Source organism: Salarias fasciatus, chromosome 23 (assembly GCF_902148845.1).
Source record: "Salarias fasciatus chromosome 23, fSalaFa1.1, whole genome shotgun sequence".
Taxonomy (NCBI): Eukaryota; Metazoa; Chordata; class Actinopteri; order Blenniiformes; family Blenniidae; genus Salarias; species Salarias fasciatus.
The window spans coordinates 17,666,382-17,684,879 of record NC_043766.1 but is presented as its reverse complement, the minus strand read 5'-3'; the positions used below and the strand labels follow the sequence as shown (position 1 = coordinate 17,684,879).

General features: G+C 41.3%; 1 protein-coding gene across 2 annotated transcripts in view; it reads right to left on the bottom strand.

The window, feature by feature from the left end:
• Positions 1-3,283: 3,283 nt before the first annotated feature.
• The window catches only part of acbd6 (acyl-CoA binding domain containing 6), a 34,739-nt gene continuing 19,524 nt past the window's right edge, over positions 3,284-18,498 (bottom strand). For both annotated transcript variants that reach the window (XM_030083322.1, XM_030083321.1), the window contains 2 exons: positions 6,960-6,990; positions 3,284-4,222 (listed from right to left, as the gene is read on the bottom strand). In XM_030083322.1, coding sequence (XP_029939182.1) covers positions 4,068-4,222; positions 6,960-6,990 — 186 coding nt within the window. In that variant the 3' untranslated portion in view covers positions 3,284-4,067. The remainder of the gene's footprint in view (positions 4,223-6,959; positions 6,991-18,498) is intronic.

Here is an 18,498-nt window from a genome sequence, read left to right as displayed (position 1 = left end):
AAGTCAATATAGACTTTTATAGCTCATCCTGTGGCTGCTGATCCACCTGACTTCACCATCCCTGCTCACATTTAGGCGTCTCCTGGGGGACGGCTGTTACTCGGACGCCTAACATGAGCTAACCTACTCCACCGAGAGGAGATGGGCATTTTGATATCTGTAGTCATGTTTCCATTTGCTTGCTTAACCTTTTTTTTTAATTGATTGGGACTCTCACGCCTCTGGCGACTCTTCTCATTCAGGCATTTGCTGTCTCTCTCCCGCTGCCTTCCTCATGTCGGTCGGACGATGTCTGTGGACAAGTCTGCAGGTTTCCATTCACATACTTGAAGTGTTGCCTCACTCACTGGTCGTGTCTGATAAATGTTCTTTCCCGCCACACTGTCCTGTCTCATTTGTTTTTAAAAACTGATGACCACAATGAAGTCTTAGGTTGAGATATGAAATTGAGGTGATTAGGTAAAATTTTACAATTTTCATCACTGAAGTCTGTTTCTCTTTAAATTTTAGTGTCCATCATTCAGCTGGTTTACATACTCATCGTAAGAGGACTGTCTGCTTAATGAATCCAGGATAGCACTGAAGCAAATTACTGCAAAACTTTAGTTTCACGGCTGGAGTAAAAGTACACTGTTACTTTTCAACTTCTAAACAATGCATAAATGTTGAGAGGCTCAGAGCAGTATTGGGTTTGGGGGTGCTCGAGTCTGCGGTTTGGAGGAGGGAGCTGCAGTGTCAAAAGTGAAAAGCTCAGAGGAAAATTGAAGCCCCATAATGGAAGCATAATGGGCTTAGTGTCAGAGTCTTGCAGACGAGCGAGGGAGGGAAGCACGACTGCTGTCATCCTGTCTTACCTCAAGCCAGAGTAACGGGGTTTACGAATCAACGGGGAGACGACACGGAGACCCAAACAGGCTTTAGAGATACACGGAGAGCCTAATGGCAGGATGCAGCTGGAATTCATAACAATGAGACGGTCACTGGTCGTCTCTTTGTGGGATTGTAGAGCATCATATTTGACTCATACTGAATACTCAAAAGGAGTTCCTCCCCCAAATCCAAGTGTCGAGATGTACACAATTTCATTGAGGAAGATGCCTTGGCTGGAGTTTACCAAAGTGGATGATGTTCCTTTTATATACACATAAAATACCCTGCCCCCGTGCCACCCCCCCCCCCCACCCACCCACCCCCCTCCCATCTCCAGCTCTGTTCTGTGTGATTTCTCAAAGAGTCAGGAACAAGACATGGATACAGATAAAGACATCATGTAGGAACATTTTTAATTCATCTCATGTATGGAACACCTCACTCACTTGCATCTCAATTTCCCAGCAGCACTGTACAACAGCTGTGGAGACAAAAATTGAATTTGAAGTGGAACCCCCGGTGATAACTATCAATCGTGGGGAGAGCGTCCTCAGCTGTCATAGACCTGTGAGTGACTGACAGGCTCTAACCTGACATGTTGAGATGGTTATCTAACGCCTTGTGCCAAGACTGATTTAAAACACAAGAGGGAAACTGGAGAAGGGGGGTAAAAGGCCTGCACACAGCAAAGCTGTGTGTTCGAGGGTAGAGGATTAGGCTTTGTCCCCTCTGTTGTGTGCGAAATGTGCACTGGCATCTTTGTGACTGTAGTTAAGAACCAGGATCCAGATTTAGTATATTCTCATCTGTTGCAGTGTGTGTGTGTGTGTGTGTGTGTGTGTGTGTGAGCTCAGGCGGAGAGAATATGCTGATCAGAGAGGCTTGTGGACGAGTAAAGCAGATTTGGACTCTGACCATGTGCTCGTTATTTTTGGAGAACATCCAAATCTCTCCTATATGACATAATAGTACAGCACAGAGCTGTACATACAGTGTGTTGTGTGCACGCTGTGTAGCGAGAAAAGAATGGCAAGTTCTGCACAGTGGGATCCACATCATTGAACTAACAACAGTGGGTCTGTGAAAACAACTTTCCCACTGATACACACAGAATAATAACATTCCATCTATCTATCTATCTATCTATCTATCTATCTATCTATAACACATTTTGATACATTTGTGTTACAAGTATCACAATACCTGTCTTATATTTTCAATATTGAGCATAAGAAGTAGTTAAAACCATAACTGTGTATTGTTGAAAATGTAATAAGTGTGGCTGTAATTTATCCATACAGCACATGAAATGTCATCTTTTTGCAAAACTTTGCAAGTTTATTTGTTGACATGCTTTTGAAGATCAGTCACAGCAGAGTTGTCTTCCTGTGAACGTCTGTCTTTACTATTAATGTGTGTTTCCTCTTTTGTTTGTTACAAGATGGCCAAATGCTCATTTACTGTGATCAAGCTTGAAGATGAAAGATCAATGAAGAAAAATCTGTTTTGTGTCACAAACTGGTGCATTCCAACAAATTAAATTGTGCTATTTGTCCATTTTAGTTTGTTGCGTAAACTGAAGCATAACCAGCCGTGCTTGTTTTATTCTTTAGAGCTTTGGTTTAGTTTAGTACAGCATCGCATTATGTTAACATCTTTTTTTTAACTTGAATCTTTGTAGTCAATGTGTGACAAATGCAAAAATAACTGGCAAAGCAATTACTGTGTCAATTATACACATTTACAGTTAGGACATTATTAGTGCTGTCAGTTTTAATCGCATTGATCGCAATTTAATCACATTGATCGCAATTAATCGTGATTAATTCATGGAGAACTGTCAACAATTAACTTTTTTAAAGTTGAGATTAATTGCAATGAAGAGTCTAATCCTCATAAATCAGTCCCAATGACAGGAAAAAACACTATTATCCTCTAGTTCTTTTCTTTGACCCAACTGGCAGACCTCAATGGATTAATCGCGATTAAAATTGACAGCACTAGACATTATATATGGGTGTCTCATGAAGGATTTAGAGTTCATGTTAAAGTGTTTCATAGTGAAGTTAATTTCTTACTTAACTGACTCCACTGAGGAAGTGCCTATGGCCTTCAAATGCTGTATTGAACTGTACAAAGTTAGTCTGTAAGAATTACAGAACAAAAAAAAAAACTTTTTTAAATGAGTATAATGGGTCCAATTAACTCATTCTTTATTTACTGGGGTGGGTTATATTTGTTCTGCAATGTTGTACAACACTTTCTATGAAACAGCATTTCATATGAATGAAGAGCCACACTGAGTGTTGAGGTTTTTATATGAACACAGCTTATTTTGGTGTTATTTCTGGTGAAATAAGAATGTGACTGTAACTGTATTTGAAATAGAGAACAAAAAAAATCAGGAGTCACGGAAACTCATCGAAGACTTTAATGTTGATATATGTCAAATAACTGGAGCAATCTTCAATATGCAACACAACTGAAAGACCAACAAGTGGTCAGAGAGGACTGACCCAGGCTGAAAGGCCTAGCTGGAGGTCAGCCCTGAGCAGTAGAAGTGGGCGATATGTACAATATCTTCAGTGGTGTACACATTATGTTGTGTTGATGAATAATTTATAGTCATTTTGTAAAGTTACATGACTTTTTACCACTTGTATAAAAGAAATTGAAGGGAATGCATTTTATTTTGGTTCCTCTAGTGAATTTTATATCTGATAAATACAGATACTTTATCACATTGGCGCACAAAAGCAAATATTGCTAATAAGCCATCCTGCCAGAGAAGATCTTTTTCAACAAGGTAATTGAGATATTTATTGAAGATACAGGCAGCTCCCAGTAATCATATCACCCAGTGCAGGTACTCAATATACAGTATATTCAAACGAAAATACATGCGGTCCCCTTAATCTTATCCGCTTCTTTAAATGGGATGTTTACAGTTGCGGCTCAGAGGAGCAAAAACACTGAAATCACACTCAACTCAAAAAGTCGTTGACAAAATAAACAAGAACTAAGTTCAGCAGTCCAGGTCAACAAATCCTACACTGCCCGGGCCAAATCCAAATCCAGCACAGTCTCTTCAGGGATGGAGGAGGGACAGGTGAAAGAGGGGAGCACAGATAAGACGAAGACATGGGAAATGACGAGATGGTGGTATAGATGGGATGGGGTGGGGTGGGGTTGGGGGTCTAGCCTTTTGGAGCAGTGTACTGACGCAGGAGGGAGGAGATGGCACTGGATTCAGTGACCTCCTCAGGAAGAGAGCCCTCCATGTCTTTGATGGACGGGTCGGCTCCAGCATTCAGCAGCAGCTCCACGATCTCAGCGAACTCACAGGCTGAGGCTACAAAAAAAAAAAAATCAAAAAGGAAGAATCACATGAGTAAGTTGAAGAAATTAAATTCACATAGTGACAATTCCTTTCTGCAAGGCGTTCAGTTGAATAACTTACTAATATCTTAATCAGGCATTCACTTAGGTTCAAACATCACATCTGTGATTTGAAAAATATGAAACTTGTTATAAATAAAATCTGTACACGTATTTATGCTCCAGGCCTTTGTGTAACCCAAAGTAGAAAGAAAAAAATAACATTTAGCTTCTTTCGATGCCCTTTGGCCACTGCAAAGACATTAATATTTCTCAATAGTTGTGAACAGAGTGAATATTGGATGTTGTGGTGATCTGGTTATAATGTATAATTACACACACCATCTAATAAGACTTTCACATCTATGAAGTGAGCAGAATTAAATTTACCCCAGACTTATTCTGGTGGCATCTTACCTGCTCAACTCAAAAATGTTACAAAAAAAAAATAAAAAAAAAAATAGAGGTGCAGTGTGAACACTACACCGTAAACTTAATTAAAGTGATGCAAGAAATTGTAAATCAAAGCTTCAAACTCGATATATCAAAATCCTGGTACAGATATTTATGCCTCATAAATAATGTTACCGTCACTAAAAGCAGCCTGACTTCCCCTCTGAAAGGACACTCAAATTCACATTTGTGAATGTGATTGGCTTCCACAAAATCCCCCACATTTCGCACCCATTTCTGTCTCTAGCAGAGTTAGAAAACCTTGGATGATCCCCTGATGCACTGTCTGTAACTACCGAAAGGTCAAAATATTAATCCAAGCAGTAACACCAGAGCAAATTCCCTCCAAAGCACAACTTCACCATCAGCCTCAACTGAACTTGCTGTTATTACTCTGCAACCATTTACTGTGGAAGTAATATGTGTCATATTGTGCAAACATTGTATCTTCGTAGTTTATTTCAACATATTGTGATAACAGGCATCAGTGATGAGTAAACCTGCTTTATTCCTTTATTCTACATGATGTAGTTTAATGCAGCATGTACAGTACTGCAGTCAATGAAAAGCCCATCTGCAGGCCCAGTGCTGACACCAGTCTGGTCCTCAGCTTCCCTCAAACACTTCATTTCTGCCCCATTGGCAATTTGTGCCCCACTAAAAGGGTCTTTGCTCGCTCTCTCTCTCTCTCTCTCTCGACTGTGTGTGTGTGTGTGTGTGTGTGTGTGTGTGTTGGGGGGGATCTGGTGGTGGTGGCTGCTTGCACTTTCTTAACCCAGTTAAGGGTCCCTTCATTTCTGATGCACCTCTTGCCCCTCTGGCACCTTGCCCCCTCTCCCTCATCTCCTCCCTGTCTTCTCCCTTGTTCTGAGTGCTCTTCTCTGTCGGTGTCAATCGCTTTCTCCATTTAAAGAGCGGACTCTCTGCCGCGCCATGTTCGCTGATGTCAGCAGCCGCAGTGATTGACAGCCAGGCCTTTTAACCTCCCTCCTAGAGGTGGCTGGCGGCGTGTGTGTGTGTGTGTGTGTGTGTGTGTGTGTGCGTGCGCGTGTTCAAACCTACACGCGTGTGTGTGTAAGATATGATGATACATCAGAATCCATGACAGTCTGTGTCAAATTGTGTTTCGGAATAGCGCGCAGTTGTGAAAAGTCACAGGAGTCTTTCGGTGAAATCAAAGTAATGTAACCTGACTGTTTCGTTTTGTTTTGTTTTCCTGCTACGCTTGCAAACCTCCTCTTGTTGCTTTAAACAGTATTTTATTTAGTCCAGTCGTGTGTGCGCGCGCGTGGCGGGTGTCTCGCCTGGACCTTGGGCTGTAAAAAGTGGCTGGCCCTCAGGGGAGCTGTGGAGGAGGAGAACAATTTATGGTGAGCAGTAAACCCTCAATTAATCACTTGCCAGGCACTGTGGCCCTGTGCAAAGAGAGGTGGGAATGAATTTTCATTCTCTGCTATTTGTCTCTTGGAGTTCATCGCTTATGTTTATTAGTCATCATTTTATGCCCCGTCCTCAGGGCTTCCTGTGGTGAGTTCATGTGTGTGTTGATCACCGGTGGGTGATACAACATGCCCAGCCCAACGCCACCGATCTGAGGGGGACAGATGGTACAGCCGCGCGCACGCACCCACGCACGCACCCACACACACCCAACCACCCACACAGGCTCAGAGGACATGAGAACCGCCCCCTCAGGGACATGTGTCCTGGGGCATGAGAGGGTCAGTGGAGTCTGAGGACCACTGTTGATTTCCTCTGGGAGGGCTAGCGATTATATCACACAAACCCACACACACACACACACACACACACACACACGCGCAAACACAAAACCAGACAGGCACGTGCACACACACATATCCCACCCCCATCTGAAATACACAAGCACCCCGAAGACAAAAATGAGAGGAACTGCCGAAACTTTGCGGAGAACAACAGCCACAGAAACTAAAGATGAAGAATGAAGGTGAGAGAGTGGGAGGAAGAGGAGAGAAAAGTGATAAATTTGAGACAAATGTGGGCAAAGTATGGGTGTGTACAGTAAACAAGCTGCTGTATATAAAGAGAGTGCACACGCAGACAACATAATGATGCTGGTGCACGATGAATGTGAAAAGCTTTGTTTCAAAGTGGGACACTTGTCATTTGAAAATATAGATAGAAAAAGCTTTATGGCAATGACAGAAAACAAAGTGTGTTGTTTGAAGAGAGGGCAGAACACTTTGGACTGCAGATATTCATATGAGAGGCTTTCTTACCATAATGTAGCGCTGTCTGTCCTTCATTATCCTACAAAAGGTAAAAACAAGTGTTAACTTCAACAGACCTGTGACTGAGGAGGAATAAAATATATTCCAATGAGTGCAAATTCAAATAAATGCAGCAGGAATATTTCCTTCATGTGACCACCACTGAGAGTCAAAGAAGATATGAATTTATTAACCATAAGAAGAATTTACATTTGATAGAATGCACTTGAGTTAACTTTGTCTGAAAGAACATTTAATGGCACATTCTAACTGTACTAAATGCAGATTATTAGAAGATGAGATAATGATATCAGAGACATGTCCTGCAATATGAAACACAGTCGTAACACTCAGCTCATACAGATGGCGCCCTGACAAAATCCAACAATTCAACACCGAGTTAGAATCGTCATCAACCCACCTGTCAGGCCAGAGCAAAAAAAAACCTGCTTCTTATTACGTGTTAATGCAGCTGAGTGTAGTTTTGGCACAAAGAACTGTATACACAGGTTGCAAAGCTAAAAGCAGGAAAACTATCAACCACCCTGAAGTGATTATGTTTAACTGGAAACTGGAAACTGGAAGACGAACTCTATAGTAACAATACTTCTAAAAGTTAATTAAAAAGTTAAGAGGTGAAAACAAACAATTGGTTCTGTTCATGATTTGATTGTTTCCTGTCCAAACGGAGCTAGATACCAGTGTGACACGCTTTCCTTTCTGTCTCGAGTTTGCATGTTCTCCCTGGGAAAGAACTTGTGGTCTACTACTACTCCAGGTTTGCCTTCATGCAGCTGCATCGGCTCCATCGGCTCCAGTCAGTCCGATCCAACCACCCATAGAAAAACGAAAAGAGATATTTCTAGTGATCTGGTACATGTCTGTACCATGGTGTTACTATGGCCAAATTTCTTTCTTCCTTTTTTTTTTTTTTGTTTTTGTTTTTGTTTTGGGGTGCTTTTGTTGTTTTTTGGAATACGTGCTGAATTTGAATTTTGAGTCCATGAGTAGTTTTTGTTTCCAGAAATCTTCCATTTATTCGATTACATGGTAATTCAACCATAGCCTATTGGTAAATGTGACCTTAAATTAATAAGCAAACAGCAGAACTCCAAGAGACAAAAATATACATAGATTTAGCCTTTACCTGGTGATTTATAATGCAACTATATATTTTTTTCTGAATCATGCTTTAACTGCTAATAAAACTTCTCTTTATTTCTTTCAGCATCATTCAAACAAAGGGGATAAATACAACTTTTACTGAGTATGATTTAGACTACTCAAAGCATGCGTACGATCACTCGGTACAATCAGAAATTAGTCTACAGGGTAAAATACTGTGGACTGAACTGTGACATTAACCAATGCAATAACCTCAAATTTAACATTAGCAGTCATTTTTTTCCTTTTACCTTACAACAGTAAGATGTTCAAATGCTTAAAAATGCCTTCCAGTTGAGGATAAACTCGCTTGTTGCTGTCACTTGTTTTTTCAGTGCTCATGTTTGTGGCAATGAACTGACAACCCCTGGGCAACAGAGTTTCTCACTCTTGTATTTGTCGATAAATATATGCACAACCAGCACCCAGTAGTCTTCTGATGATTAGTTTTTTAAGGTATTATTACTCAATAAGAGCTTTATGTTTCCAGCCTTTTCAGTCCGATGAAAAATACATATGACCCCAACATAACACCTCAGGAACACGGAAAGAGGAGACAAAGGTGGCCGTATTTGTGTGCGAGTGTGTGCGAGTGTGTGTGTGTGTGTGTGTGTGTGTGTGTGTATGTGTGTGTGTGTGCGCTTTGAAGAGTAAAGATGATACTTGGGGTCAAGAGTTCAATGGTAGAGATATAATTCTTGCAAGAAATGTTATACTGGGGATGTGGACAGGCTCGTGTGTGTGTGTGTGTGTGTGTGTGTGTGTGTGTGTGTGTGTGTGTGTGTGTGTGTGTGTGTGTGTGTGACAGGCATCATCAACAGGAGATTCAGTTCTTAATCACCGCTCCAGCCTGCCTTTGCACCTCATAATGATGATAAATGGTCAAACTGTTGCCTCTGGTCGAGGAACAAGAGCAGCCAAGAACAATGGGCGTAAATGCTCAAAGACAGATTAAAAAGTCAGGAGGTGCAGTGATATTTGCTCCTTTTCTGTAAAATGTCACTGCAGTGGAAGTCCTCCCAAATTAGTAAAACCCTTTTGGTAAAGCTATTCATTAGTCTTTCTACCTCTGTTCTTCGTACAGCAGATCCTACTGTGCACCGTACCTTTCCTTCATACCTCTGTCTTATTTTTGTACATCACAAACTGGCTTTTCTTTTCTTTAGTCTATTCAGTCCACTCCATTCATCTTTACATCCATCGTCCTCACTCTCAGCCATCCGGTTTCGTCTTCAGCTTTATTCCTCTAACCACCCCCCCCTCACTACCACAATTTCCTTTCCTTCTCTGCTTGGGCCCGGTGCAGAGTGATCCTATTGTTGTGTTTCTGTGTGTCTCTCAGGGGCAGCACTTCAGGGACCTGCTGATTGGATTAGAGCATTCTATTCCCTCTGGGTGGATCACAAGAGCATGGATGCAAATCGCCACTAGCGTGGAAAGCGCACAGTGGTTAACCCAAGACAACAATGCTGTCTGTCTGAGAGTTAAATCACAACCTGTGATGTACTGCAGACAAACTGTCTTTCACAATGATTTAAAGTTAAGAGAGGAGTCCAGTTCTTTCCCTCTCTCTCTCTCTCACACACACACACACACACACACACACACACACACACACACACACACACACACACACACACACACACACACACACAAAGGCACCCCACACACCCACACACACACGCCACTGCGACAGTGACAGATGTTTACAGCCAGGGCCAAGTGAAAGACCTCTGTGCACATAAATACATACAGTTATAATTAAAGTGTAAGGGGTTTAAGCCCTAATCTGCAGCAAGCACTAATCTGCAGTTCGTTGTTTAACAAGCACACACGCACAAAGACAAAAGAAAGAATGGGTGGGTGACAGCACACAAGTACAATTAAATGTTTAAAAGCTCAGTGTGAGAGTTTTTGTGCATCAAGAGTAACAGAAAAAAGAACAAAGTGAGCATGTGTAGGTTTCAGAGGAACTATAGTACACTCGCCATGCCGGCGCACGTGTGCAGCGTACATGCTTCTTGCATGTTCATGTGAGGGGTCAGCGGCCTGTCCTCTCAGCGTTCCCTAATGCCCCTGGATCCAGGACGGAGGCTTGATGGAATCACAGGAAATTGGATTGTCTTCCATTTGCTTTGGAAGCAGCCTGCAAAAAGACACTTCCACCCCACCTGCCCCCCACCCCCTATACCTGCAGTTAGTGCCCTCACCCCGCCGCACTCCCTCCTCTCTGGTGCACCCCTGTTCCCATCCCATTACGGAGGCATGTCGTACAAAACCTCTGCTTTTACATGTCATCCAAAGTTTCCCCTTGCGATGCAGAAATGCCCGGCTGGATGTCAGCAGAGTGCTCAATAAAGCAGCTGCTTGCACAATACCCGGAGCAGAGATCCAGCACAGCGTAGTGTATCATTCTAATGGGGTGGAGCAATATGCTTAGGAGCACCATAGAGAGGGATTGATCTCTCGGTACAATTGCAGTTTTGCTGAATTTAAGTTATGCCGATCTATCATTTCTACCAAACAAATGATGTGAAGCAAGATGAATGAAAGAGAAACCGAGTGAATCAGGGATGTAAAGTGAGACATTGCATGCAGTCTTCCTATAAAAAAAAAAAGAAATAAAAAAAAAATATTCTAACTTGCCTGAGATTTGTCAAAAAGTAAGACTGAAGCAAAGACAAAGAGAATCACATACTGACATGCTTTTGCACTTGGGTCTTTCACATATCAAGTATTAAAAAGTAATTCTCCACTCGGAATATAACAAAAACGTTTGTCTCTTAATCTGTTCATCTATGAAAAAGCACCTGAAGGCCAAGACAATGATGCTTTCTCAATCTTGGAAAGTATTTTTTTGTGATTATGTTATTTTAAATTGGTCTACCTATCATTTCCTTTTTTTAATTATTCATAGTTTAATTTATGCTCACATTCTCAAAATGAAGTCCAAATTCAAAAAGAATGGTCAATGGTAAATTTCAGATAATCTCTACACCACTGAATTAATTGTTCCTTTTGATTTATTTCTGCATTAGTAGTAGTGCCATTCTATCAATCATTCAAGGTAGAATCAACACAAATATTACCTCAGTATAATGACTTAAGCATAAAAATAAAACACTGCTTATGCTGTGCTATATGCAAGAAACTGCTGTCAAAACAGTGTTACTGGAACAGATATTTCAGGAAATTAGTGTTTTTTATTATATATAAATGAGAACCTGGTCAAAATGTCTGTCTCTTTCAGATAAATCAAGCCAAAAGGAGACTTTCAGTCTTTTGCTCTGAGCAGATCTAGAGTGTGACGATACTTGAAGACCCCTGTCGACATTCTGAAACAATGCCGTTCTCTCAAACTGCAGTTCCTCAAATGGCCACTAAAATCCGTTCAGAAAAAGCTGTGAACACTTTTCTTGCAGTTTCTCCTTCAGCTCTCTTTTCTTATCTCATTTTTTCCTGTCTCAGTAAACTTTCTTTGGGTCTCTCTCTCTCTCACTCCCACTCTGCCCCCCACCCCCGTTCTCCGCCTCCCTTTTCTCTGCCCCGACTCTCTCTCTGACAGCAACATTAAACAAGTGGAGAAAAATGAACAAGCAATTATGATTTATGACCAATGCATGCAGCAGCTGCTGACTTTTATAATGACAGTGGACGGGGGAGGGAGACACACAGGAACGATAAGAGTGTGTGTGTGAGAGAGTGAGTGAGTGTGGGTGGGAGGTATGAAGGGTGAATCGATAGGCGACTGGGATCATTGGTATGCAGATTCCAGCAGACAGCATTATGATGAGCAGGTGCTATTAATCAGGAAGAAGAACACAGATCTGAGCCAGATGGAGACGATGATCCTTTTTTTCAGTGAGTCGCATCTGTAACCAGAGCAGGTACTTTGGCACCAGAACCATAAACTGCCACACACCACCCTAAAGTACTAAAAATCACATTTACTTCAGTACTGCACACTCTCCAAGAACAACAGCAGCAGCTCAGGTTTTGTGCGCTGCATCCTGGCTTTCCAAGTCGTGAACATATCATTTGGTTCTGCTATCACAAAGACAAACAAACCCTACGCTTTATTTCAGTCTCAAAGTCGCACAAGTGAGCACTGAATGTTTTGTACCTCAAATGTCACACAACAAGTTGAGGTAAAACTGCAACACAGGCTGTGTCACTCATCAAGGAAAGCTTGGAGGTTATAATCTGAAGTGAGGACATGTTGACATCAGGGCTCGTTTCCTCATGTTAGACCCTGTGCATTATGAAAAGTTTTTTTTTTCTTTTCTAATTCAACATTAACTTTGATTCATTGTATAAACTGTTTCACTCCCCTTGTTACTGGAGCCCACATGACTATGGGTGAAGGCATGCAGGTCACACCATAGACAGGCTGTCAGTCTTAAGCAATACACCACTGTGCAGCACGAAAACAAAAGTTTAAGGTCAACATGTGTAGCTTTTTTCCTCAGTATTTCTTTTGTTTATTTTCTACATCACAACAGCTGATTATCCAATTTGAAGTAGTGCACATTCGTCATGTCAAACTGAAAATCTGCACATTTCTGCATCAATAATGAAATATTCAGCTCCAATATAACATAAAATCCTCACAGTGATGATTTTCTTCCTCAAACAAATGACGGTTAAAGCACCGCTCACATCATTTGAAACATCATCAAGTTTTGAAGACAGTCATAATCAACAGGAATCATTGGCAGCACTCAAAGGCTTTAGATCAAATGCAAGACATAATTGAGTGGTTTGCAAAATCTTGCAATATAAATCCAAACATTAACTGGATGGACTTATACTTGCAAAACCATCACTGAAAATGTTGCACAGAGACAAAGCTTCATATGTAATTTTTGCATGTGTACGAGACTCGATATGGTCATGTGCTTGCATATGAGTTTGCCCTTTGTGTGCTGTGTATGATTCTGGGAGTGTTTATCCTCGCGTGTTGTGTTGGGAAGGCCCCCTTTTAAAAGGATCTGCAGATCGGGGCCAGTCCTAATTGAATCTGGGTCTCCTTTCCTAGCATGGAGAGGTAACCTTGCCACTCAGCGTGTGAGCACTGCCACCCACGGTCAAATTAACCTGATACCAAAACTCCCTGCCCTTCACACCTCCTCGGTGTGTCCTTCAGGTGCCTCGGTGTTCCCCCTTCCCTCTCGCACTCATGGCTGGAATCAGCAACATCAGTTTCAGGAGGACAATACTGGAAAAAAAAAAAACCCGGGGATGATGCATAGCTATTGTTAGGTGATGCTAAAAATGTGACATGCCACTGCAGGACAGTAATTCCTCCCTCTCAAAGATCCCTGCAGTGCTTCTACAAGGAGTAACAAGTGTCTAAACACATTTTGTGTTTTATTTTAAAAAGTCTTCTTAAATGGTTAGTTATTCTTTCAATTCTTTCTGACAGCAGGCAAAAGAAGCTGTTCTTTTCTCTAAATGCGCATCTCTCACCCTGTTTTGTTCTTGTACATCCCCTCCTCATGCTGCTGAGCTTGCTTGTTCCCATGGGACACCTTAGCCTCCATTAAGCCATCAGAGGAAGAGGATAGGGTTAAGGCTGAGAATTAACATCGCCAGAGGTCCCGTCTGTCCTCCTGCGGCTCATCGATGATGTTTAAAAAGAAATATATGAAATAAATAAATACATAAAAGAGTGTAATATGAAAATCAATGGCTGGGTAGTGGGGGCTGTGGCTGAGGCATTTGGAGTATGGGACTCATAAAGCTGAGTACTGCAGGAGACTGATGGAAGGCAAAACACTTACTTTGTTTATTCTCTCTCCTCACCCCCCTTCCCTCCCCTAACTGTCTGTATCCAGCTCACACTCTCTCACTCTCTCCTCTCCTCCCCCTTCTCCCTCTCTGTCTGAAACAGTCGAGGACAGCTTTAATGCTCCTGACAATTTATGTGGACGGTTAAGAACGATGGAAATCAAATAGTTGAGTGTAGGCAAGGCCCAGTGAGTGGCCAATAAGAAAGAAACAACAGCTGATGATGGCAAAGAGGACTGTTACCTGCTGGAATGGCTCTTTAGGCTACACTATTACTGTCAAGTCGCTGGCTCTTTTCTGAGTGCTCATATTATGGATTCATAACTGTATCTATGTCTGATAGGCCCTTTTAACACAGCATGGCAACAGCTTCCATTTCATCGAGTCAGGCTAATGTGCAGCAAGCACTAAATATGAATCCTATAAGAGCAGCTTACAGTGTGACTTATAAAATGTCAAATGCCCTGTGAGGTGGCAACAGTGCTTTTATGCTTCTGTGTGTATTATCCTTCAGGGAAGCTTGTATTGATTCTCGTTTGTAAAAAAATCTATTTGTTTTAATATTCCTAAATAAAATGACAAATATCATAAAATACTAAAAGCAACACGAGCCTCTACAAGTTTAGCAGCACCACTGCAGTGCTGTGGCACTGATGACGACTCTGACTCACGATAGTTTTCCTTTTTAAATTCATAACGTGTTAATCTCCTTGGTTAAATTTCTTCACCAAATTGACCCAATGGTAGGCAGCCACACAGCATGGAGCTCAGGACGTAGCTGGTGGGGGTTGAGGGTGCTCAGGGACCCACGGTGCGTGACGTGAAGAACTATGCAAGGGAACCAAAGTACCTGGAGGAAAAGCGGCTGCGCTGCATCACAAAAAAACCTCTACTCAACTTCAAGTGCAAGACATTTACCTGATAAACCAGATAATTATTCTCTTCTTGATGAAGGCCAGCTGGCCAAGTCATGATGCAGCAATGCAGCCCCAAACCATGATGCATCTTCCACTGTGGTGGGACGATCACCGTTTTGTTTTAGCTGTTCATCTGTTATTTTGTCAACTGAAAATGTTCAAAATAAACAAAAATTTTAGAAAACAGCTTCATACCATATGGAGAGTGGTTTTTCATTTTATTTTCATGTTATGTTTACCACTTCTTTAAAACTTGAGCCATCACTCTTGGGTTCTCCTCTTTTTTTTTTTTTTTTTTGCAGCACTGAGCATCCTGCATCATGCTTTTCAAGCCAACTTGGCTGGGATTCCTCTTCTCGGGTGAGTAACCACAGTACTAAATTGTGTCCATTTGTAGACAGTTTAAATGTGGACTGGTAAATGCTGCTTGAGTTGGCATCACAACCTCTTTCAGCATTATGCAGCTTAACAATTCTTGCCCTTAGATATTCAGAAATCCTGTTCCAGTGAGACACTGTCATACGCTGATGTTTATGCTCCCAAAATTTTGAGATTGTTTTTATAGGTCAAAGTCTACACTTTAGCCCAATCTCATTTCACTGAATGGACCTCCAGGTTTGCTAACTCCTGACTCCAATTAGATTTCTTCTGGAGTCGTTAGCCCAGGAAATCATTTAATTCTTAGTGACCTCCAAATACCAAGCAGGTTGACACTCAAACTCAAATGTGTTTTGCTGTCGCCTGTCTGCCAGTTTTATCAGATTGTAAATTCTCCATCACAGTACGGATTCTGACAAAACAGGACTGATGCATAACAAACAGTCCAAAAGAAAAATATAGTTCATCAACTACTGTATACTGCAACACTGCAAATATGACACAAACATAAAGCAGCTGTGTTGATTTACAGGATGTATTTATATGGACTAGCAACTCCAGAAACATGAAAATGAAACATATGGTATAAAAATGATGCAGAACTCTCAAACTCATATGAATGTTGTATCACACTATTGTCATTTTCTTTGACCTTACTTGGTTCATCTTGCGCCTTTGTTTACTCTGCTACGTTTCTCTCTCTTTCCCATTTTGTTCTTCATTTTCATTCCTCTCAATAAATTTCTTTTCCTTACTTTCCCACCTTGCGGCCTTTTCTTTCTTAACGACCCTATATATTCTGCAGGATAGGTTGAACACACACGCACACACGCCCACGCACACACACACACACACACACACACACACACACACACACACACACACACACACACACAATTATGACAAATCTTGCTGGATATTTGTTATGACTGGGCTGACTGAGCCATTAGTTATAGGAGGCTGTGCTGGGAAAGGGGAGGGATACAAACGTGTAATAATGCCTCCACCATAGAATTTCAATCAGCCACCATTGTGTGTGCGCGCGCGTGTGTGTGTATGTGCCACTTTGATCAGAGTAGTTGACACTTCAGTAGAGGACACCGACGAGAGGATTCAGTGTTCTTTGTTTGCTACGACAGCTTGCTGAGCTTTACAGCAAAGCATTCACTCATGACGGAGCTGCAGATGATCCATTAAAACGCTGCAGTTTTTGCTGATTTTTGCAAATTCTATGTGAAATGTGATTGATATGGGCTTACTGTGCTTTTTAGTGAAACGGTGCATGAACAGATGCTAAAGCTTACAATTTGTATGGTTTGCTTAAAGTGAAATAATTTCTCTGATCTACAGTTTGATTTGTGTGATTTTGACAAAAATCATTAACTTACTTATGAAGCTGTCCTACACTCTTTATTTGGGAAAACAAGACAAGCTTTAAGATTTTTGAATAAAGCGGTGGTGTAATTCATATAACACTGTAGTTTTCAAGATACATTTTGTTCATTTGTCTAACATACATTACATTTACTGTGACAGAAAAAACAAAAAACTTATTTAGAGTTTGTAACTCAGCAAATCAAAGCCGTTCTATCACAGAATAGTGGTTATCTGCATCTTTCCAAACCATTACAGCATGTTTAATTATTTGACTATGTTACCTGCTCTTAATAAAGGCTTTATATTATTCTTGGTTGTACATATTTGTAATTTTGTTGTTGTTTCAGCTTCAGCTATAAATTGTGCATAAAATAAAACTTGCTTGACCCAACAGTTGTTTCATATCAGTGTCCTGGGTTGTGGGAAAGCTTTACATGTATACTACCATTCCACACAGATTTCCTAAAAAATAATCGACATATTATTTTATCGGGGATATACCTATCAGTTATTGGTACCACATAATCAGATTATGTATATACATCGTGACCATGATGTCAGTTAAAGTAAAGGTAATGCTAGAACAGAATCTTACATTTAAAAAATGTATAATTGTGTTTTTTCTAGGACAACAACCTTACAATGAATGAAGTTAGCAAACAATTTAGGATTATTTCAGTCTCAATCTCCATTAAGATGAGTGAATATTTTCAGACAAATAGTTAAACAAGTTTGCATCAAGGTCCTATAAAATAGAACCGATATGCTGTAATTTATAACAAAAAACACTGTATACCACTACATCTTCACAGCACAGAGAAATGGATTTTGCTCAAGTGCCAAGAGGACATGAAGGAAAATCATTGGGTTCACTGTGCCACTGTGAAAACAGGAGACACTTGCATTATACTTCACACTATATCTGTGTGAATGCGGGTGAGGAAGCCACACTCAGGAAAGTGCTGGCAGCGTTTGACAAGGCCAAACTGAACATGGAAAAAGTGGTACAATGTATACGATACTAGAAATTAAACAATTACAAAAAGATTTTCTAAATATTGTCAGACTGACAGTAAAGATCAATTTCATGCACGTTCATGAATTCACTGTTTGGCTTCATTATATAAAGAAGTCAAGAAATTCCACCCACATCACTGGGAACAACATCAAATCAATGACCCCACAGAGACACTTGTTGGCTCATACATCACAGACGGCTTAAAGCTTCCAAAAAGCATTGTGTTTGCAGCGTTAAAGGCCGAACTCCACCACACAGCCTAAGATATCAGTGCAGGATTCTTGTGCAGACTACATGCATGAGACTTGTTGTGTGCAATCCAGCCACCAATTGTAGGCCATCCAGTCAGATATTTATTACTATTGATCTAGCTGGTCCTGGCTGGAGACTTTTGTTCTGCCGGCTCAAGGCTCTGACCTCAATTAAGTTATGAATTTCTATCTGATAGACTGGGAGTGCTTGGGGCCTGCCGTGGTCGTGCTACCACACTGGATTAATTAGAATTAGCGGTGCTGCAAGTCGCCCTCCCCGCCTCATGGATCATGTTGTTTTAATACAAAGTAGAGGCGGAGGCAGGGAGGGATGGCGCAAAAAGAACTGGAGTATAGGGGGAGGGGAGAGCGATGAGGAGAGGGGAAGGAGAGACAGACTGAGGGACAAAAAAAAAAATCTAGGGATGAGCCAAGCAAAGCATACCTTTTCACTCCAGTCACCTCACATTAGACATAAATGCTTCCTTCCTCCTTGGCATTGTGTTGGGTTGACCTGCATCTCACCTGCCCTTTCCTCTTTGTCGACTTAATCCTGACTCTGTTTCTGGCTGTCTGTAATCACAATCTTTAAGTCAGACGTGAAATTCTAGTCTGGACCATTCCTGGCTCCAACTTTTAAACTCCTCCTAATG